At 35.3% G+C, this 17,207-nt stretch overlaps 1 protein-coding gene across 1 annotated transcript in view; it reads right to left on the minus strand.

Moving 5' to 3' along the window:
- Nucleotides 1–8,173: 8,173 nt before the first annotated feature.
- The window catches only part of SNTG1 (syntrophin gamma 1), a 270,738-nt gene continuing 261,704 nt past the window's right edge, over nt 8,174–17,207 (minus strand). The window contains exon 17 of the mRNA XM_054691914.1: nt 8,174–9,077. Within this exon, the coding sequence (XP_054547889.1) occupies nt 8,919–9,077 (159 nt within the window). The 3' untranslated portion in view covers nt 8,174–8,918. The remainder of the gene's footprint in view (nt 9,078–17,207) is intronic.

The raw sequence follows: 17,207 nt of genomic DNA on the forward strand, positions 1-17,207 counted from the left end.
GTTGGGAATCTTGCACATGTGGCTGCATTAGACAGAATTCCTATAATCAGGACTTAATTAATACAACTCATTCTCATACCTCACCAGTGAATTACCATTTATATGCCTTAGCCAATGGTCAGATACAGGGTGGGCACATGCATCCTCAGAGATTGCAGAATTTAAAGAATATCACAAAGTGAAATTTGACTGCTCCCACACTACACTCACCTCAAAGCCACTCACTGACTGCCACTTGATTTGACTTCCACTTCTGACCTCCACGCTCGCTTTTGAGTAACCTCAGTTTCGCAGTCAGATTTCTAGGGTGTTTTTGGTTTGGTTTTGCTATTCCCTTGTTTTATTTCTCTATATTCTAAATTTGAGTGAAATTATCCAGCATTCCTCTCTCTCCTTATGATTTATAGCTTAGCATAACCCTCCAGATCCAATCATGTTGTCATTTCAATCCATTCATCTGTCCTCATGTGCTTAGGTAATTTCTTTCACTTGGTGCTATATTAGTCTGTGATACATATAGGAGTGCTTATGTTCTTGGAATTAGGGATTTTTGTATTCTCCTGGTAGATACTTAGGCATGGAGTTGCTAGGTCTATGGTAGATCCAACCATAATATTTAACATTTCGAGTGGTCTCCATTCTGTTTTCCACAAGGACTGGACCAGTCTACATTCCCATGAACAGTGCATGAGGGTTCCTTTTTCTCCACATCCTCATGGACACTTTTTTTTTCCATTTTTAAAATTTTAACATTTGTCATTTTTTTTACATTTTTAGACAATATTTGCTTCCGCCCCGCCCCCTCAGATTGAGTCCCCATAGAATCTCCTTCCCCAAGGCACCCATGCACCATCACCAGAGTCCCCTGTGCTCCTCCCTCTATCCTTCTCATCCCTCTCCCTCCTCCTCCCCTGCAGTATGTCTCTGGTTTATAATTGTCTGTTTTTGCTTTGTTGTGTTTTGTAATGTTATTATTATTATTTTTTACACTGATGTCTTATTTGATTCCCCTATATTCCTGTTATAAGTGAAACCATCCAATATTTTTCTTTTTTCATTCTGGCTTATTTCACTGAGCATAATTCCTTCTTAGCTCCATCCGTGTTGTTGTGAATGACATGAGTTTATCATTTTTGATTGCTGAATAATATTCCATTGTGTATATTTACCACATCTTCGTGATCCAGTCATCTATTTTTGGGTATTTGGGTTGTTTATTGCAGCACTATTTACAATAGGTAAAACCTCATTGAATCACATTTCATTGTGATTCAATGAAAATTTCATAATGTTTCTTCTGATGTTTTGGAAAAAAAAAAAACATTGAAACTGAGAGGATTTCTTTTTATCTGTATATTACTTTGGGTGATATGGATATTTTAATAATGTTAATTATTCTGATCCATGAGTAAGGAATATATTTCCATTACTTTGTGCCTCTGTTTCCTTTAATAATTTATTACAGTTTTCAGTGAATAGTTACTTGACCTCCTTTGCTGTGTTTGTTTCTAGGTATTTCTTCTTCTTTTTTTTTTTATAGAGGCATGTTTTATTTATTTTTTTTTATTTGTTTGTTTTGTTTATACATGCACTGGGTAGTCAGTAGCACGGGAGGGTGAGAGAATTCACCAGAGCCAGAGCGGGAAGCAGAGCAGACAGAAGGACCGAAGTACACTGCTGAGGGGAGCAGCGGGAGGCAGGAGAGGTCTGCGCTCCATGTGGGACCCTCCTCCGGTGGCCGGGGAGCAGCCAGGGATCGAACCGGCGCCGCAGAGGCCACGGGCAGCTTTGCAACCCAGCGCTCAACCGCTGTGCCACCGGGGAGGCCCTAGGTATTTCTTTTCTTTAAGACACAGTAGTTTGGGAGCTGGTTCCTTGATTTCTCTCTTTTCCAGTTCATTGTTTGCATATAGAAATGCAACTGACTTCTGCTAATTGACTTTTCTGTCCTACTATTTTACTGTATTGATTTAGTTATCATTTTAATTAGCTAATGAATTCTTTAGAAGTTTCTTTATATATTATTATGCCCACTGCAAATGGTAATGATTTTACTTCTTCTTTCCCAATTTCGATTCTTTTAATGTCTTTATGTTGTATACTTGCTCTAGCTAGGACGTATGATGTTATGTTGAAAATTAATGGGATAGGGGACTCCCTGGTGACACAGAGGTTAAGACACAACCTATGAAGCTATCTGCAGCCACTGTGGCACAAGTTAAATCCCTGGTCATGGAGCTACCCACACGGCACAGCAGACCTCTCCTGACTCACCTGCTGTTCCCCTCAGCAGTGTATTTCAGTCAATCTGCCTCTTCTGTTCCCCACTCTGTCTCTGGTGAATCCTTTTACCACCTGCACCTCTGGCCTGTACCCCAGTTCTTGTATGCATAAATAAATAACTCTTTAAAAATATAGCAGGATAAATGGTCATTCTTTTCTTAAACCTAATGTTAGAGGAAAACTTTCAATTTTTCATCATTGAGAATGGTGTTAGCTTTGAGTGTCACATGTTGCCTTTGTTACATTGAGGTGCATTTCATTTTTTTAAGATTTATTGTATTTATTTATTCATATAAGAGCTGGGGTATAGACCAGAGGCATGGGGGTGAAAGGATCCACCAGAGGCAGGTGTATTGACTTAAATATACTGCTGAGGGGAGCAGGGGGTGAGACAGGAGAGGTCTGCTGCTCCATGTGGGTCACCTCCCTGGCCGGGAATAGAACTCATGCTGCAGTGGCTGTTGATAGCTTCACAGCATTGAGACTTAACCCCTTGCACCACCAGGGAGGCCCACATTGAGGTACATTTCTTTATACCCCTATTTTTTTCATAAGTGCATATTGAAACTTCTCAAATGTGTCATGGAATCTATTACCATTAATCTATCACCATTATGTGAATTTTATGTTTTATTAGTTTATATGGTGAATTACACTGATTAAATTGTGTATGTTGAACCATCCATGGGTCCCAGGAAGGAATTTCATTTGTTTTGATGGAAGATCCTTTCAATGTATTGTTGAATAAGTTTTGTCTTAAAATAGCTGTTTACTATCATACTGCAGAGATGCTTACCTTCTCTGTATGGCATGATGATTATTTTTATTTTTTCAAAAAGATTTATTTATTTATTTATACAAGCACTGGGTACACTCAGAAGCGCGGGAGGGTGAGAGAATTCACCAGAGCCAGAGTGGGGAGCAGAACTGGCAGACTGACAAAGTACGTTGCTGAGGGGAGCAGTGGGCGTGGCAGGAGAGGTCTGCATGCCATGTGGGACCCTCGCCAGTGGCCGGGGATCGAACAGGCGCTGCACAGGCTGAGGACAGCTTTGCAGCCCAGTGCTCAACTGCTGTGCCACTGGGGAGGCCCTAATATATAGTTATTTTTTCAAAAATCCACTTTTTGATTTTCTATTCATGGACCTCCCAAATACAATTATTTATTTGCACTTGTTATGTTTAGTGAGAGTATCTATACACATATATGCATGTGCACACATATATATTAATTAACTATATACCTGAAGATCAACTAATTATACACACATATGTGTGTATATATATATATATATATATATATATATATACACACACACACACACAGTTGCCCCTATATAAACATCTAATGTGTATTGTGTTCATTTTATGGTGTGAGATTTAATAGAAAATGTAGTGGGTTCATTTTTGCATTTTTCATGTTCTTGTTCAACTTACCTATGGTGAGCATATACTGATTTTTAGGAGAGACTTTAAAAAATGCATATCCAAATGACAGAAATTAAAAATGTTCATTTAGCAAGTAGAGTAATATATACACAGAATTGTTCTGAAGTGGTTTATATGATCACTCACTTTTATGGCACTGTAATTATCTGAAAGACAACTATGGTTTTTTAGGTCATGAAGTGGTGAGCTGCTTCTCATTTACAAATAAACAGTTAATGGGGTCTCCCCTGTGGCACAGCAGTGGAGCGTTGGGTTGCGAAGCTGCCCACAGCCTCTGCAGCACTGTTTCGATCCCCGGCTGCTCCCCGGCCACCAGAGGAGGGTCCCACATGGCGCGCAGACCTCTCCTGCCGCCCGCTGCTCCCCTCTGCAGTGTACTTCGGTCCTTCTGCCTGCTCTGCTCCCGGCTCTGGCTCTGGTGAATTCTCTCACCCTCCCGCGCTTCTGACTGTACCCAGTGCTTGTATAAATAAATAAATAAATCTTAAAAAAAAAAAAAAGAAAGAAAATAGCAACGTGTGCAAGGTTTTCTTATAAAACAACAACAACAACAAAAACAAATAAACGGTTAATGATACCCTGTCAGCTAAGTCCTCCCAAAGTAGATTCAGCTCATAATGGGCCATTGTAAAGACAGCAAAATTGACTTGTTTTCAAAAATTGTAACAATTATTTTTAAGTATTTTGTCAAAAAGCATTTTTCATTAGTCATAAGGGTCTTTTATTTTATTTATTTATTTATTTATTTATTTATTTATTTATGATTTATTTATACATACAAGCACTGGGTACAGTCAGAAGCACGGGAGGGTGAGAGAATTCACCAGAGCCAGAGCGGGGAGCAGAGCAGGCAGAAGGACCGAGGTACACTGCTGGGGGGAGCAGCGGGCGGCAGGGGAGGTCTGAGCGCCATGTGGGACCCTCCTCTGGTGACCGGGGAGCAGCCGGGGATCGAACCGGCGCTGCAGAGGCTGCGGGCAGCCTCGAAACCCAGCGCTCAACCGCTGTGCCACCGGGGAGGCCCCATAAGGGCCTTTTAGATGTCATAATTATTGATGAACAGAAGAGAGGATATCCCAAGAGATCAGCACCCATGGCACACAACTCACAGTGCTTCTTACACTCATTGCAGATGAGTTCTCAGTATATCATTATATGCCTGTGTGTCACTGACAAATCAAACCCAAGTAATGAAAACATAGATGTAGTAAAAAGTACTGTTTTTATTTTTCAGTATGCTTCTTTAAAAAAAAGGTACACTTAATTAGTAGTACATTAATGAACTTAAAGAACGAAGTGACAAGTTTTTGTCACAGATATTAATTTACATTTTACAAACATCCACCAAAACAATTAAAAACAACATAAATATATTACATTTCATATTTCTGGTATTTTCATTTCATTTTAATAAGTATAAAATATATAACATATATAATGTTTTATTTTTCTTCAAAAGCAACTTCAAATGTGCAAATAAGTAAATTATGTTTTTAAAGTATTAAGGAATAAGACTAAATCATAAACAGAAATTTTAGAGGTATGAATAAAGCAATTCCTTAAGGAGAGTTCATGAGTACAGCAATATTAAAGTGTAGCAAAATGTTATTAATACTGGAACATCTACACTTACCTTAAAAAGTTAAGCACAAGATTGTTCTTGTGCTTTTAAAGCTTCTTCTCACTGCTGATTCCTAGCAGTAATTTTAAATAATTGTTAGGATTATTACTTCCCCATGATAATAAATCAAGCATCTTTCAAATTAAGCATTCAATGTAGATGATGTTTATGAACAAGTTTTGTTGTAAATGAGGGAAATGTTTATCTATAATCAAATGCACCCAAAGGAAAATTCCTCTGCTTACGTTGTTAATGCAGGTTTGACATTTATTTTATTTTAAAATAATAACTTTTCTTCCTGTTAAATGACAGTTTTCGAACAAAGACTTTAAAACTTTAAGTTAGTACATGCCTGAAAAATGGACTACAAATGAATAGCTGATTATTCTCCCTTAAAAATAGTGTTGGATGGTAAATGTTGGGGTATATATTATACTTACATTATCTAAATATGTAATTCTTCTTGCAATATAACAAATTAAAAATACCCCACTTTAATATACTTCAGCTTAAATAACTGTTATTTTTATCAGGCAAAATACATTATTATAGTAATTAGCAATATTTCAAATGACATTTGAACTTCTTTTCTGACCTAAGTACCTATAATATAACATTCCCTTTGAACTTTCACTATGTACACTCTAATGTATACATACATATACCAAGGCACTGGAGAGGTTAACACATAATTAAGCATTTTATTGTTAAAATGTTCTCTAGTACAAACTAGGATTTCATTATAAATCTCATGCATCTAAACCTAAATTACATGAGAAATAGAGATTCATCTGAGTACTTTTGTTCATTTCTAAACTTTCTCATTCAAATAGTCCAAATTATAGCAAATAATAGAGGCTTATCATTATACTGTAAAATAATATGTAAATACAATTTTCTAAATGGAGAAAATCAGAATAATATTTTTCTAATATGTGACTGCTGCACTAATCATATTAATTAGGCCTTTTCATCAATAGTATCAAAAATAATAATTGTGTCATAAATTTTAATTCAAGGTAAAAGTTATAATGTAAATTTAAAATATACTAAGTATATGTATTTGAAATATAGTCCTCTAATATAATTTGTGGTAAGCATTTTGTTATATATATACATATAAGTATATATGTGTGTATGTGTTGTAAAAGGAGATATATACCCATATTTTTTCTTTCATCAAACACATGAGCACAGGCTTGAAGATTGTTATAACAAAAATATTTAATTAAATTGACTTTCTGTATTTTTAAAATGAACCTTTAAACAAAATTTTAATGATCATTTCATTATAAACGATTATATTGCACTTATATAAAGTGTTAAAACTCTTTGTTTTTGATTAATTAATCCATTTCATATTGTCTGTAGACCAGACTCTCACACTATGGACATATAAATGTGGGGTACATTTAACTAGAGATCTAACTCTAAGTAGAAGCAGAGTTTCTGTAATGAACTGGTAACTAATGTTTAAAATCCCAGGATATGGGCCTCTCCTGGTGGCAGAGCGGTTGAGCGCTGGGCTGTGGAGCTGCCCGCAGCCTCTGCAACGCCAATTCGTTCCCCGGCCACCGGCGAAGGTCCCACATGGTGCGAAGACCTCTCCTGCCTCCCACTGCTCCCCTTGGCAGTGGATTTTGTCAGTCTGCCTGTTCTGTTCCCCAATCTGGCTCTAGTGGGTTCTCTCACCCTCCGGCGCTTCTGACTGTGCCCAGTGCTTGTATAAATAAATAAATAAATCTTTAAAAAAAAAAAATCCCAGGATAGTTGCTTCCCTCTACTCTTTCTACGAAAGTTCACAAGTGACATGTTGGCCAGCTTTTGTTGGGTTTCTAATTTTAGAACGACTGTTGTGTTGTTGTTGTTGTTTTTTTTAATCAATATATAGTAAGCAAGAATTTAAGTGTTACCTTAAATGTAGACATATATTCAGTTTTGTGGCAAAAAATATTAAAACTGTATACTGTTCAATTTGCCAAGAATAAGGTATTCTAAATTGAATTTATAACTTGCTCAGAACAATTTTGAACCATCATTTTTTTCTTTTTAATTTAATGTGTTTAAGAATTAATCAGATGCCACGTGGATATTTATATAATTTATAATGATTCTAGCAATAGTTTGACATCATTTAAAAAAAGTAATTGTCAATTGTCTCTTCTCCATATAATTTAATTTACTTATCTATTGTCTATTTTTTCTTATTTTTTAAAAAAGAAATCAAACCTTCTGATTATATATTTGGTCATCTTTACAAGGAAATAGCCAATGTTTAATTATGCTGAGAATATGTGTTAACAAGAAAGTTATAATTTTGAGAGGCAATTGATCATTTAAAAGCACATCTCAAGAAAGCTATGGTGAAGAACAGAGAAAACTTTCCAGATTATACAAATAGTTATGGAATTAATAAGACCTGGGAGTTCGTGACATCTCAGATATTTTCAAATTTCCAGCCTATTCATATTTATATTCTTAAGACAACAAAATAACCCCATTGGTTTGGCATTATGTAATAATTTTTATGATATTATAAAGAAGAAATATTAAGTTTTATTTTCTTACCTTATTTTTTCATAAAATATTAGTAAAATTAATTTTATTTACTTACATAAATAATACATTTGAGACTGCTTTTGAAGGACATTTCAGTCCATGATTAACTAGCAAAGTTAAGATTACAAACAATTGTTTCTCATATCATATTTTATATTATTTTCTCTACAAAATGTTTTGTGATCACTGAAAATTTCTGAAACTTTAATTTGACAATAAATTCCATTAGGTAAAATATAAATCTACTTAAATAAATGGAGAAAAACAGGTCCATGGATGTTTCTATCCTTACAATTAAATTAACACAATTTGGCTTATTTGGTTGACACTGACAGGTAGTAAAGCATTTAGTATCAGTGACTCAAGGGAGAAATAGTCCCTTTCACATTGTGTCTCAATGCAACTATCGTTTTGCAGGTCTTAGGAATATTTCACAACAAGATAAACAAAATTGAAGACCCAGCATTGAATTTTGGAATGAGTATACAAGGAGAAATATACATCAGCAAATTAAAGTGCCTTCTTCTTTGATGAGATATTTTTGCATGCCATATGTTTATTTATCTCCTTTATGTCACTCATATTACATGATAGATCACTAGTTCATGATCTGGCCCAGCAAGTGTTTTTTCATACAAAATAATCTAAAATACAGAAATAAACATTTAACTGGCATTTTTATTTATAGGTAGATTACAATTTTTATATTATTTACATACATTGAGTCTTCTTTTTGATAAAAGCACTGTACCAGTCAGTACAAATTAACTGAGTGACAACAAGCTGTTCTATTCATTGAGGATGATTCACAGATGTCATTTAGGATTCACAGATGTCTTCCAGAGTAGAAATGCTTTTGAGATCCGTATGACCTTTTTTTCTACGGAAACTTCAATTTCATTCTATGTTGACTTGGTGATATCATGATTTCTCTAAGGTCTAAAATGATGAATGTATTTATATTGTTTATATAGTTATAGGAAATGACAGCACAAAGCTCAGTATGTCAAGTTGTATACTTTGCTTTGCTTGTAGAAGCAGAGCTGGCAGCAGCAGAAGCTGTAGTCTGATTGCCTAAAAAGAGAGGGTCCAAACAAGCTACTTTGGCAGCAAAGAATGAATGAATGCAGTGAAGAACAGCAAATAAATTTGAAAATTCCAGTTCCTGGAATTGAGAAGGGAAAAAATAATGAGTCAGATAAAATAAAAATCAACTTCTTAAAAAACTTGATATCTGGACAACTAGATAATTTTCAAGTGCAATAAACAACTCTGATCAATTATATTCAATGCATGGAAACTACAGAAGTTTTTGTTTGATATATACATTCCATATGCATTACAGATTTTCTTCAAATAATGGTTGTCTAAGGGCTAGAAGAACTAAGCATTCTTACTATTCCTGAAACTAATTTCAACATTGATAAAAATTGCATGGACATACATTTGGTCAGATTAACATGAGAGCACTGCAGAAAGTATTTTTAATCTTTTTGTACATATTGAAAAAATAAATTTGAATGAGAATTATTAAAATATATTTCAGTACTTCAAGAATACATATTGTTTGCCATAGGAAGCTGAATATTAAATACTAAAAGCAAGGGTGATAGATGCTTATGACAGTAAGAGCCAACTATTCAATTAAAAATAATTATTGTACTGATTTGACAATTTTAATACATTTTATTTTTTATTATTATTTTTTTAGAGTTATTTGTTTGTTTGTTTTTTTGTTTGTTTATACAAGCACTGGGTACAGTCAGAAGTGCGGGAGGGTAAGAGAATTCACCAGAGCCAGAGCGGGGAGCAGAACAGGCAGAAGGACCGAAGTATACTGCTGAGGGGAGCAGCTGGCAGCAGGAGAGGTCTGTGCGCCATGCGGGACCCTCCTCTGGTGGCCGGGGAGCAGCCGGGGATCGAACAGGCGCCGCAGAGGCTGCGGGCAGCTTTGCAACCCAGCATTCAACCGCTGCGCCAAAGGGGAGGCCCAATTTTAATACATTTTAAATGCTGTACGTTGCTACTTAAAATTGTTGTTTTTTTTTTTTTTTTGGTCATTCACACATGCCTCCCTGGTGACGCAAGGGATTAAGCACAGCACTATGAAGCTATCTGCAGCCTCTGCATCACGAGTTCAGTCCCCAGCCGTCCAGGGAGCAACTAACATGGTACAGCAGATCTCTCCTGTCTTGCCCGCTACTCCCTTCAGCAGTGTATTTCAGTCAATCTGCCTGTTTTGCTCCCCAATCTGTCTCCGGTGAATCCTTTCACCACCCACACCTCTGGCCTGTACTCTAGTTCTTATATGCATAAATAAATAAATCTTAAAAAAAATTTAAAAAATCCACAGCTCACTAATTGCTTGAATTTTCAGAAATATTTCCCATTTTGGATATATAATGAAATTTGTAACCTATGTATCAGCAGTGACCAAGTGATAAATATTTCAATGAAAATAGAAAATTTTCTTTCAAAACACAAATGCGGTCTGACTAGCTGCAAATTCATAAGGAATGTGATAGAGCAATACACAGGCACAGATTTTTTTCTTGTTTATTTTTTTTTCATTGAGTTAACACTGATTTTTCAATACTGTATATGACTTAGGGGAATAGTCCACACCTCAGATGTGTATAACCACACCCACCACCAAAGCTCCCACACCATTTACATAGATCATTTGACCCTTTTCTCCTTTGTCCTTACCCCTATCTTCCCTCATCTGGTATCATCAACTCTGCAGTCATATATATAGGGTTTGCTTTTGGTTCAGTTTTGTCAGTTCCTTTGTATGACTTCTCCACATTCCACAAAGTTCTTTAAAAATCAATAAAATAAGTGAGATTGTCTCAATAATTCCCTTCAGAGTTTCAGTTCTCATAATTTGTTTGCTATGGCAAGTGTAGACTTAATTTGTAGGATATCAAATTACATATTTAAATATTCTAATTACCCAAAATAATTCTATTTAAGACATTTTAGTTAATCTATAATAATCATTTCAAAATATTTACTTTAATAATCTACTTCAGTGTCACTATGGTGTTATTGGTTATCTAGTAGGTATCCTTTTCTTTTAATTTCCTAAAAGTTCTCCATTCACTCTGTATTTTTTGTTTGTTTGTTTTTTGTTCAGCTAGCTCATTTCACATGCAATTTAGAATACTTCTGTGTCAAAACATATCAAATCCACCAGATATGAGAAAGGTGGAGCAGTTTTGGAAAACAAAATATGCGATGTGTTATTAAAAAAAAAAACACATACAATTTACTTTGGGTAAATTCAGGAATACTGTTGAATGTTAGAAGGGAAAAAACATTCAGCAACTTTATTAAAAAGTAATTTTAGTATATTTTGATCAATGTGGAGATTGCATTTTGGTTAACAAAAAACGAATATCTATAGATTCGTAACATTTTGGAGACATTTATATTTTCATTTTCAGCCATACACTGTCAGTTGTATGTAATTTATTTTATTTAGACTGGCACTTTAAAATTTGTATATCTTTTTGCAGGGGAGTTCATGCTGGGCAGGGTAATTATAAGAGAAAGCTGGTGGCATAGATTTGTCATTTGTGCCTTGATATTAATGTCAATTCTGCTTCAATAATCATCTTTGATAATCATATTCACTCCTATAGTGTCAATAATCACTTCTATATAAACTGATGTGTTTCCCCAGTCTTTTTAAATGACATTTTAATCTATATATTGAACATCAACAGGTGGCTTACAGCAAATTATTTATTATGTTCTTGTCATAAAGGAGATGGAGACTTCAGAATCTGTGAATTTCACTAAATAAAAGTTATCTTCAAAATGAAATCATTCATTTACTCAATGAATATTTAGTGAGTATTTACTATGCACTAATGTTTTGGTGAAAGGACATAGTAGTGAAAAAAAACAGATCAGAAAAAGTCCCGATGGAGTTTCCTTTCTCAAGGCAAGAAGCAAAACATTTGGGCATTAAAAAAGGAACAATCAAAACTAATCCAAAAACAAATCAGGGAAATGTGGCTGCAGAATTGACTAAAAAGGTCAGGGTGTGGGTGGAGAGCAAAGGGGGGATGGAGCCAAGTGGGCTACAGAAATGAGGGGTCCTTTGGTGGTGGGTGTGGTAATAATAACATTAATTTAAAGAAATGTGAATCTATTCCCTAAATCATATACAGTGGTGTAATCCAATTAAAAAAAAAAGGGATGAAGAAATTAAATATAATATTTCAAATTATGATGATTAATATCATCAAGAAAATAAAATAGAAAAGAGACCACAGAATGTGGGATAGTGGGGGCAGAAAAATTCATTTTTCCTTAAGGGAGAATTCTAAGGGAACAAAGGAATAAACTATTTGATGTCTGTGTGAGAAACATTCCAGGTCGAAGTTCATTTCAAGATCCTGGGGAAATACATTCTAGAACCATTTGAGGAAATGCAAGGGTCACCTGTGCCTGGAATGGACTGAATGAAGGAATGATTCAGAGGAAATGAAGTAAAAGAAATATAAGGAGATCAGATCTGGCAGTGCCATGTTGGTCCTTTATGAATTTTGCTGAGTGGCATGAAAAATCTCTGAAGATTTTTGAGCAAAGAAATAGCACGAGCTGACATAAATATTAAATGGGAATTCTGGATATATTGTTGAGAAGAAATTATTTGGTATGATATTGAAATAAGGGGATGAGTTATAAAGTTTTTAAATAAGGAGTAGAGTGGGATTTCAAAGTAAATTTTAGTCAAAGATGATACCAAGGTTGAACAACTACAAGGAGAGAGTTGCATTTACTGAAATGGAAGAACACTGGGGAGAACAATTTAGGCAAACCATCAAGATTTTGTTTTAGATATGTTACATTTTAGAGCATATTGGACAGACAAGTGGTAAGTATATGGCTCTATACATTATTACAGATTTAAGGAAAGAGTCAGAGTTGTACATAAAAATGTAGGATGTCAGCATATAAATGATTGGTAAAGCTGTTGTCGGAATGAGAAGATCAAAGTGTGGAGGGTATGCAGAGAAATTTAACTCAGCCCTGGGATCTTACGGTATGGAAATGTTAAGGAAGAACCAGTTAACAGTTTTTTCCAGGGAAGTGAGGAAGAAAGAGCTTGTCAGGTGACCCCTGGAAATTGATCACTGGATGTAACCACGTGGAGGTCATTTTTGTGTGTGACAAAAGATTGTGCAGATAAGTGGTAACAAAAGACTAATATGAATGGATTTGTGAGTGAATGGGTTGAAAGAAATAAAAGGCTGAGTATGAATGATAACACTTTAGAGGGGCTCACCCTATTCTAAAATTAACAGAGAAATAAAATGTATCCATAGGTGAAACCAAGAATGTATTTTAGCATTTAAGTTTTGAAGATGGGTAGACATGGATATAGAACTCACATAAGATCACTGGGGTAGGGACATTCCTGATGGCAAAAGGGGTTAAGAGCAGCACTGTGAAGCTATCTGCGGCCTCTGCAGCACAAGTTGATCCCGGCTGGCCAGGGAGCTACACACATGGTGCAGCCGACTTCTCCTGTCTCGCCCGCTGCTCCCCTCAGCAGTGTGTTTCAGTCAGTCTGCCTGTTCTGTTCCCCACTCTGTCTCTGGTGAATCCTATCACCCCATGCCTCTGGCCTGTTCCCCAGTTCTTGCATGCATAAATAAATAAATCTTAAAAAAAAGACCACTGGGGAAGAGGAATGATGGAAAAAAAAAATGCATACTGAGAAGAAAAGTGTGAAACTAGTGAAAATACATGTTGGACTGTATGGTGTCATGGACATTTCCCCCACAGCAGAAGAAGAAAAAATCAGAGTAAAATGACACAATTCAAGGTATATGGACAGAATTGGTAGTATGTTACTCTGCCTAAATCTGTTTTGTTTGTTTGTATTTAAGTTATTATATCTGTCAACTGACATATATAATAAGGTAACATGTATTAAAATTTGAACCAAATAAAGAACTCCTAAGTATGGGGCCTCCCTGGTGGCACAAGGGGTTAAGCACCACATTGTGAAGCAGTCCACAGCCTCTATAGCACAAGTTTGATACCCGGCTGACCAGGGAGCAAGCCATATGGCAAAGCAGACTTCTCCTGTAGTGCTTGCTGCTCCCCTCAGCAGTGTATTTCGTCACTCTGCCTGTTCTGTTCCCTACTTTCTGTGGTGGAAACCACATCTCACCACCCCACATCTCTGGCCTGTACCCCAGCTCTTGCATGCATAAATAAATAAATCTTAAGAAAAAAGAATTACCAAGTAATAGCTAGGTACCATTTTGCTAGAACATCTGGAATTTATTATCCTCCTTTTGCTGACTGCTCAGAAACTTTTCCTGACTCTGAAGCTATTATATAAAATCTAGAGTATCATTTAATTATCCTCAATGATAAATAGCAATCTACATTTTCATATCTGTTTCCCATACCACACGATCATACTTCATTAACTTGATGAATTATGAAAAACATACCAAGTTTTCTAAATGTGAAAACAGAATAATTCATTTGAAACTAAGAAAAATATAATTTATTAATTCTTTCACTAATAACATCATTATATTTTATTTTGGCTCTTGATCACAGAAGTTCCCTCTTTGCATGAGAAGGTTCTGTCTCATTTCCACTACGATTCTCATTCAGCCTTCAAGAAATAATTCAGTAACATTATTGTCCATAATATCACAGACTTCCTGGGGTGAGCAGGGGACTCTCCAATGTGATTAATAAAATTCTCTTTATTCCATATGTCATTATTCACAACTGATGACTGTTCAGATCAGATAAATTTACCTATATCATTAGTATAAATGTCAATATTTCCCTAGCTTGACACCCAATTTATGTATAATTCACTTTTTCCCCATAAAGACCTTATGCTGACAGAACTTATATATTATAAAATTTACCTGTTCAGAGTATACATTTCAGTGCATCCACAGAGTTGTATAACCATAACTCTATTAAATTGCAAATACTGTATACTCCAAAAGGAAAGCTCATACCTGTTACAAATCACTCCCTGTTTTCCCCCCTCTCTCTAGGTCCTGGCAGCAATTAGTCTCATTCAGCTTCTATGGGTTTGCCTATTCTGGACACTTTATGTAAGTGATTGATCTTTGGCTATTGTTTGCATTAATTTAATATTTTCAAAGTTTATCCATTTGTAACATATATTGATATTCATTTCTCTTTATTGATGTCTGGATATAATCAATTTCCTTTATCAATCAATTGTTGAAAATTTTGGATTGTTTTCACTATAAATAGTGTTGCTATATACATAAATGTATAAGTATTTGTGTGTGTGTGTATGGCACACATGTGTTCTCATTCCTCTTGCACATAGGTAGGAGTGAAATTGTTGGGTCATCACCTACGTGGCACATTTTGAGGAAGTGTTAAACTGCTTTCCAAAAGAAATACCTTTAAATATTTTACATTCTCAATAATGAAGTTTAAGAACTCCAAGGCTTTTATATCATTTCCAATCTGTGTTACTATGTGAGTGACTTTCTGATTACTGGCATCCTATGTGGAGAAAAGCGATATATATTTGTGATTGATTTGAATTTTCATGGCTGATGTTTTGAGCACCATTTCTTATCTTGTTTAACATTTGATATCTTCCTTAGAGAAACATAAACTAAGTTCCTTTACCTTTTAAAATGCAAATCGTTATACATTTTTTCAATTTATAAAAATCCTATATATTTCTTCCACCTATGAGCCCCTTGAAAGACATATGATTTGCAAATTTCATCTCCCACTCTGTAGATTTAATTTTCACTTTCCTTTTGGCATAGCTTTCAGAATAAATATTTTTTGAAATTTTATAAAATCCAATTTATCTATTTTTTTCTTCATCTCTTGGTATTTTGGTGTTGAATCTAGGAATCATTGTCAAGCTCAAAGTTCAAAGATTTACGTCCATGTTTTGTTTTGCTTTTTATCATTTATATCTCACTTTCAGGTTGCTACAGTTAAGTTTTAACTAATTTCCCTCATGGATTAAGAGTTCTATATAAACATATATATAGAAATATTTTTCCCCAGCACAATTTGTTGGAACGACTGATCTCTCTACTTCTATTGCGTTGTAATGCAAGTCAAAAGTTAATTAACTCTAGGGCCTCCCTGGTGGTGCACGGGGTTAAGCACTGCACTATGAAGCAATCTGTAGCCTCCGCAGAGTTCGATCCCCCAGCTGGCCAGAGAGAAACCCACATTGGCGAAGCAGATCTCTCCTGTCTAGCTTGCTGATCCCCTCAGCAGTGTGTTTCAGTCAGTCTGCCTATTCTGTTACCCACTCTCCCTGGTGAATCCTCTCACCCTACACCCCGCATTTCTGGCCTGTACCCCAGCTTTTGGATGCATAAATATGTAAAAAACAAGATAATTAACTGTAAATAAAGAGTTTTACTTTTAGAATTTCAATTTCATTCTATTTATCCATTTGTCAACCTTTATAACATATCACAGTTGTTATTTCTGTAGCTTCTTGGAATATATTTTGAAATATGGAATGATAATTTCTTTCTCTTCATTCTTTTTATCTAGACTGTTTTAACTATTTTGAATCCCTTGTATTTCCATATAAATTTGAAAACAACTCTATTTCTACCAATGAGTTTTTGATATTTTTTTCCAAGCAACTATAAGCCAGAGACACACTACGTGGGGCGGGGGGGAGAAGGAGTATGATCAAAACAAGGGGGGCATATGATTTCCTCTTTGGAGAAGTCCATTTTTAGCACTTTTGCCCATTTTTTGACTGGATTATTTACTTTGTTTTTGTTCAGGCATACGAAAAAATGTTCAGCATCAGTTGTAATCAGGAAATGCCAATCAGAACTACAATGAGATACCATCTTATACTAATGAGGATAGTACATATTAAAAAAAAAACAAAAAACAAAAAAACAAAACAAAACAAAACAAAAAAAAAACATAGCTACAACAAATGTTGGTGAAGATGTGGAGAAAAATGAACTCTCCTGCCCTGCTGGTAGGAGTGAAAACTGGCCCAACCACTATGGAAATCTATGTGGAGATTCTTCACCCTGCTAAAGATGGAGCTACCATAGGATCCAGCAATTTCACTCCTGGGTATTTACCCAAAGGAAACAGAATCATTAATTCAAAAGGGTACCTACACCTCTATGTTTATAGCAGCACTATTTACAAAAGCTAAGCTATGGAAACAACCCAAATCCACCAAAAATAGATGACTGGATCAAGAAGATGTGGTATATATACACAACGGAATATTACTCAGCAATCA

The sequence above is a fragment of the Talpa occidentalis genome, unplaced genomic scaffold (genome assembly GCF_014898055.3).
Source record: "Talpa occidentalis isolate TD23 unplaced genomic scaffold, MPIMG_talOcc4v2.1, whole genome shotgun sequence".
NCBI lineage: Eukaryota > Metazoa > Chordata > Mammalia > Eulipotyphla > Talpidae > Talpa > Talpa occidentalis.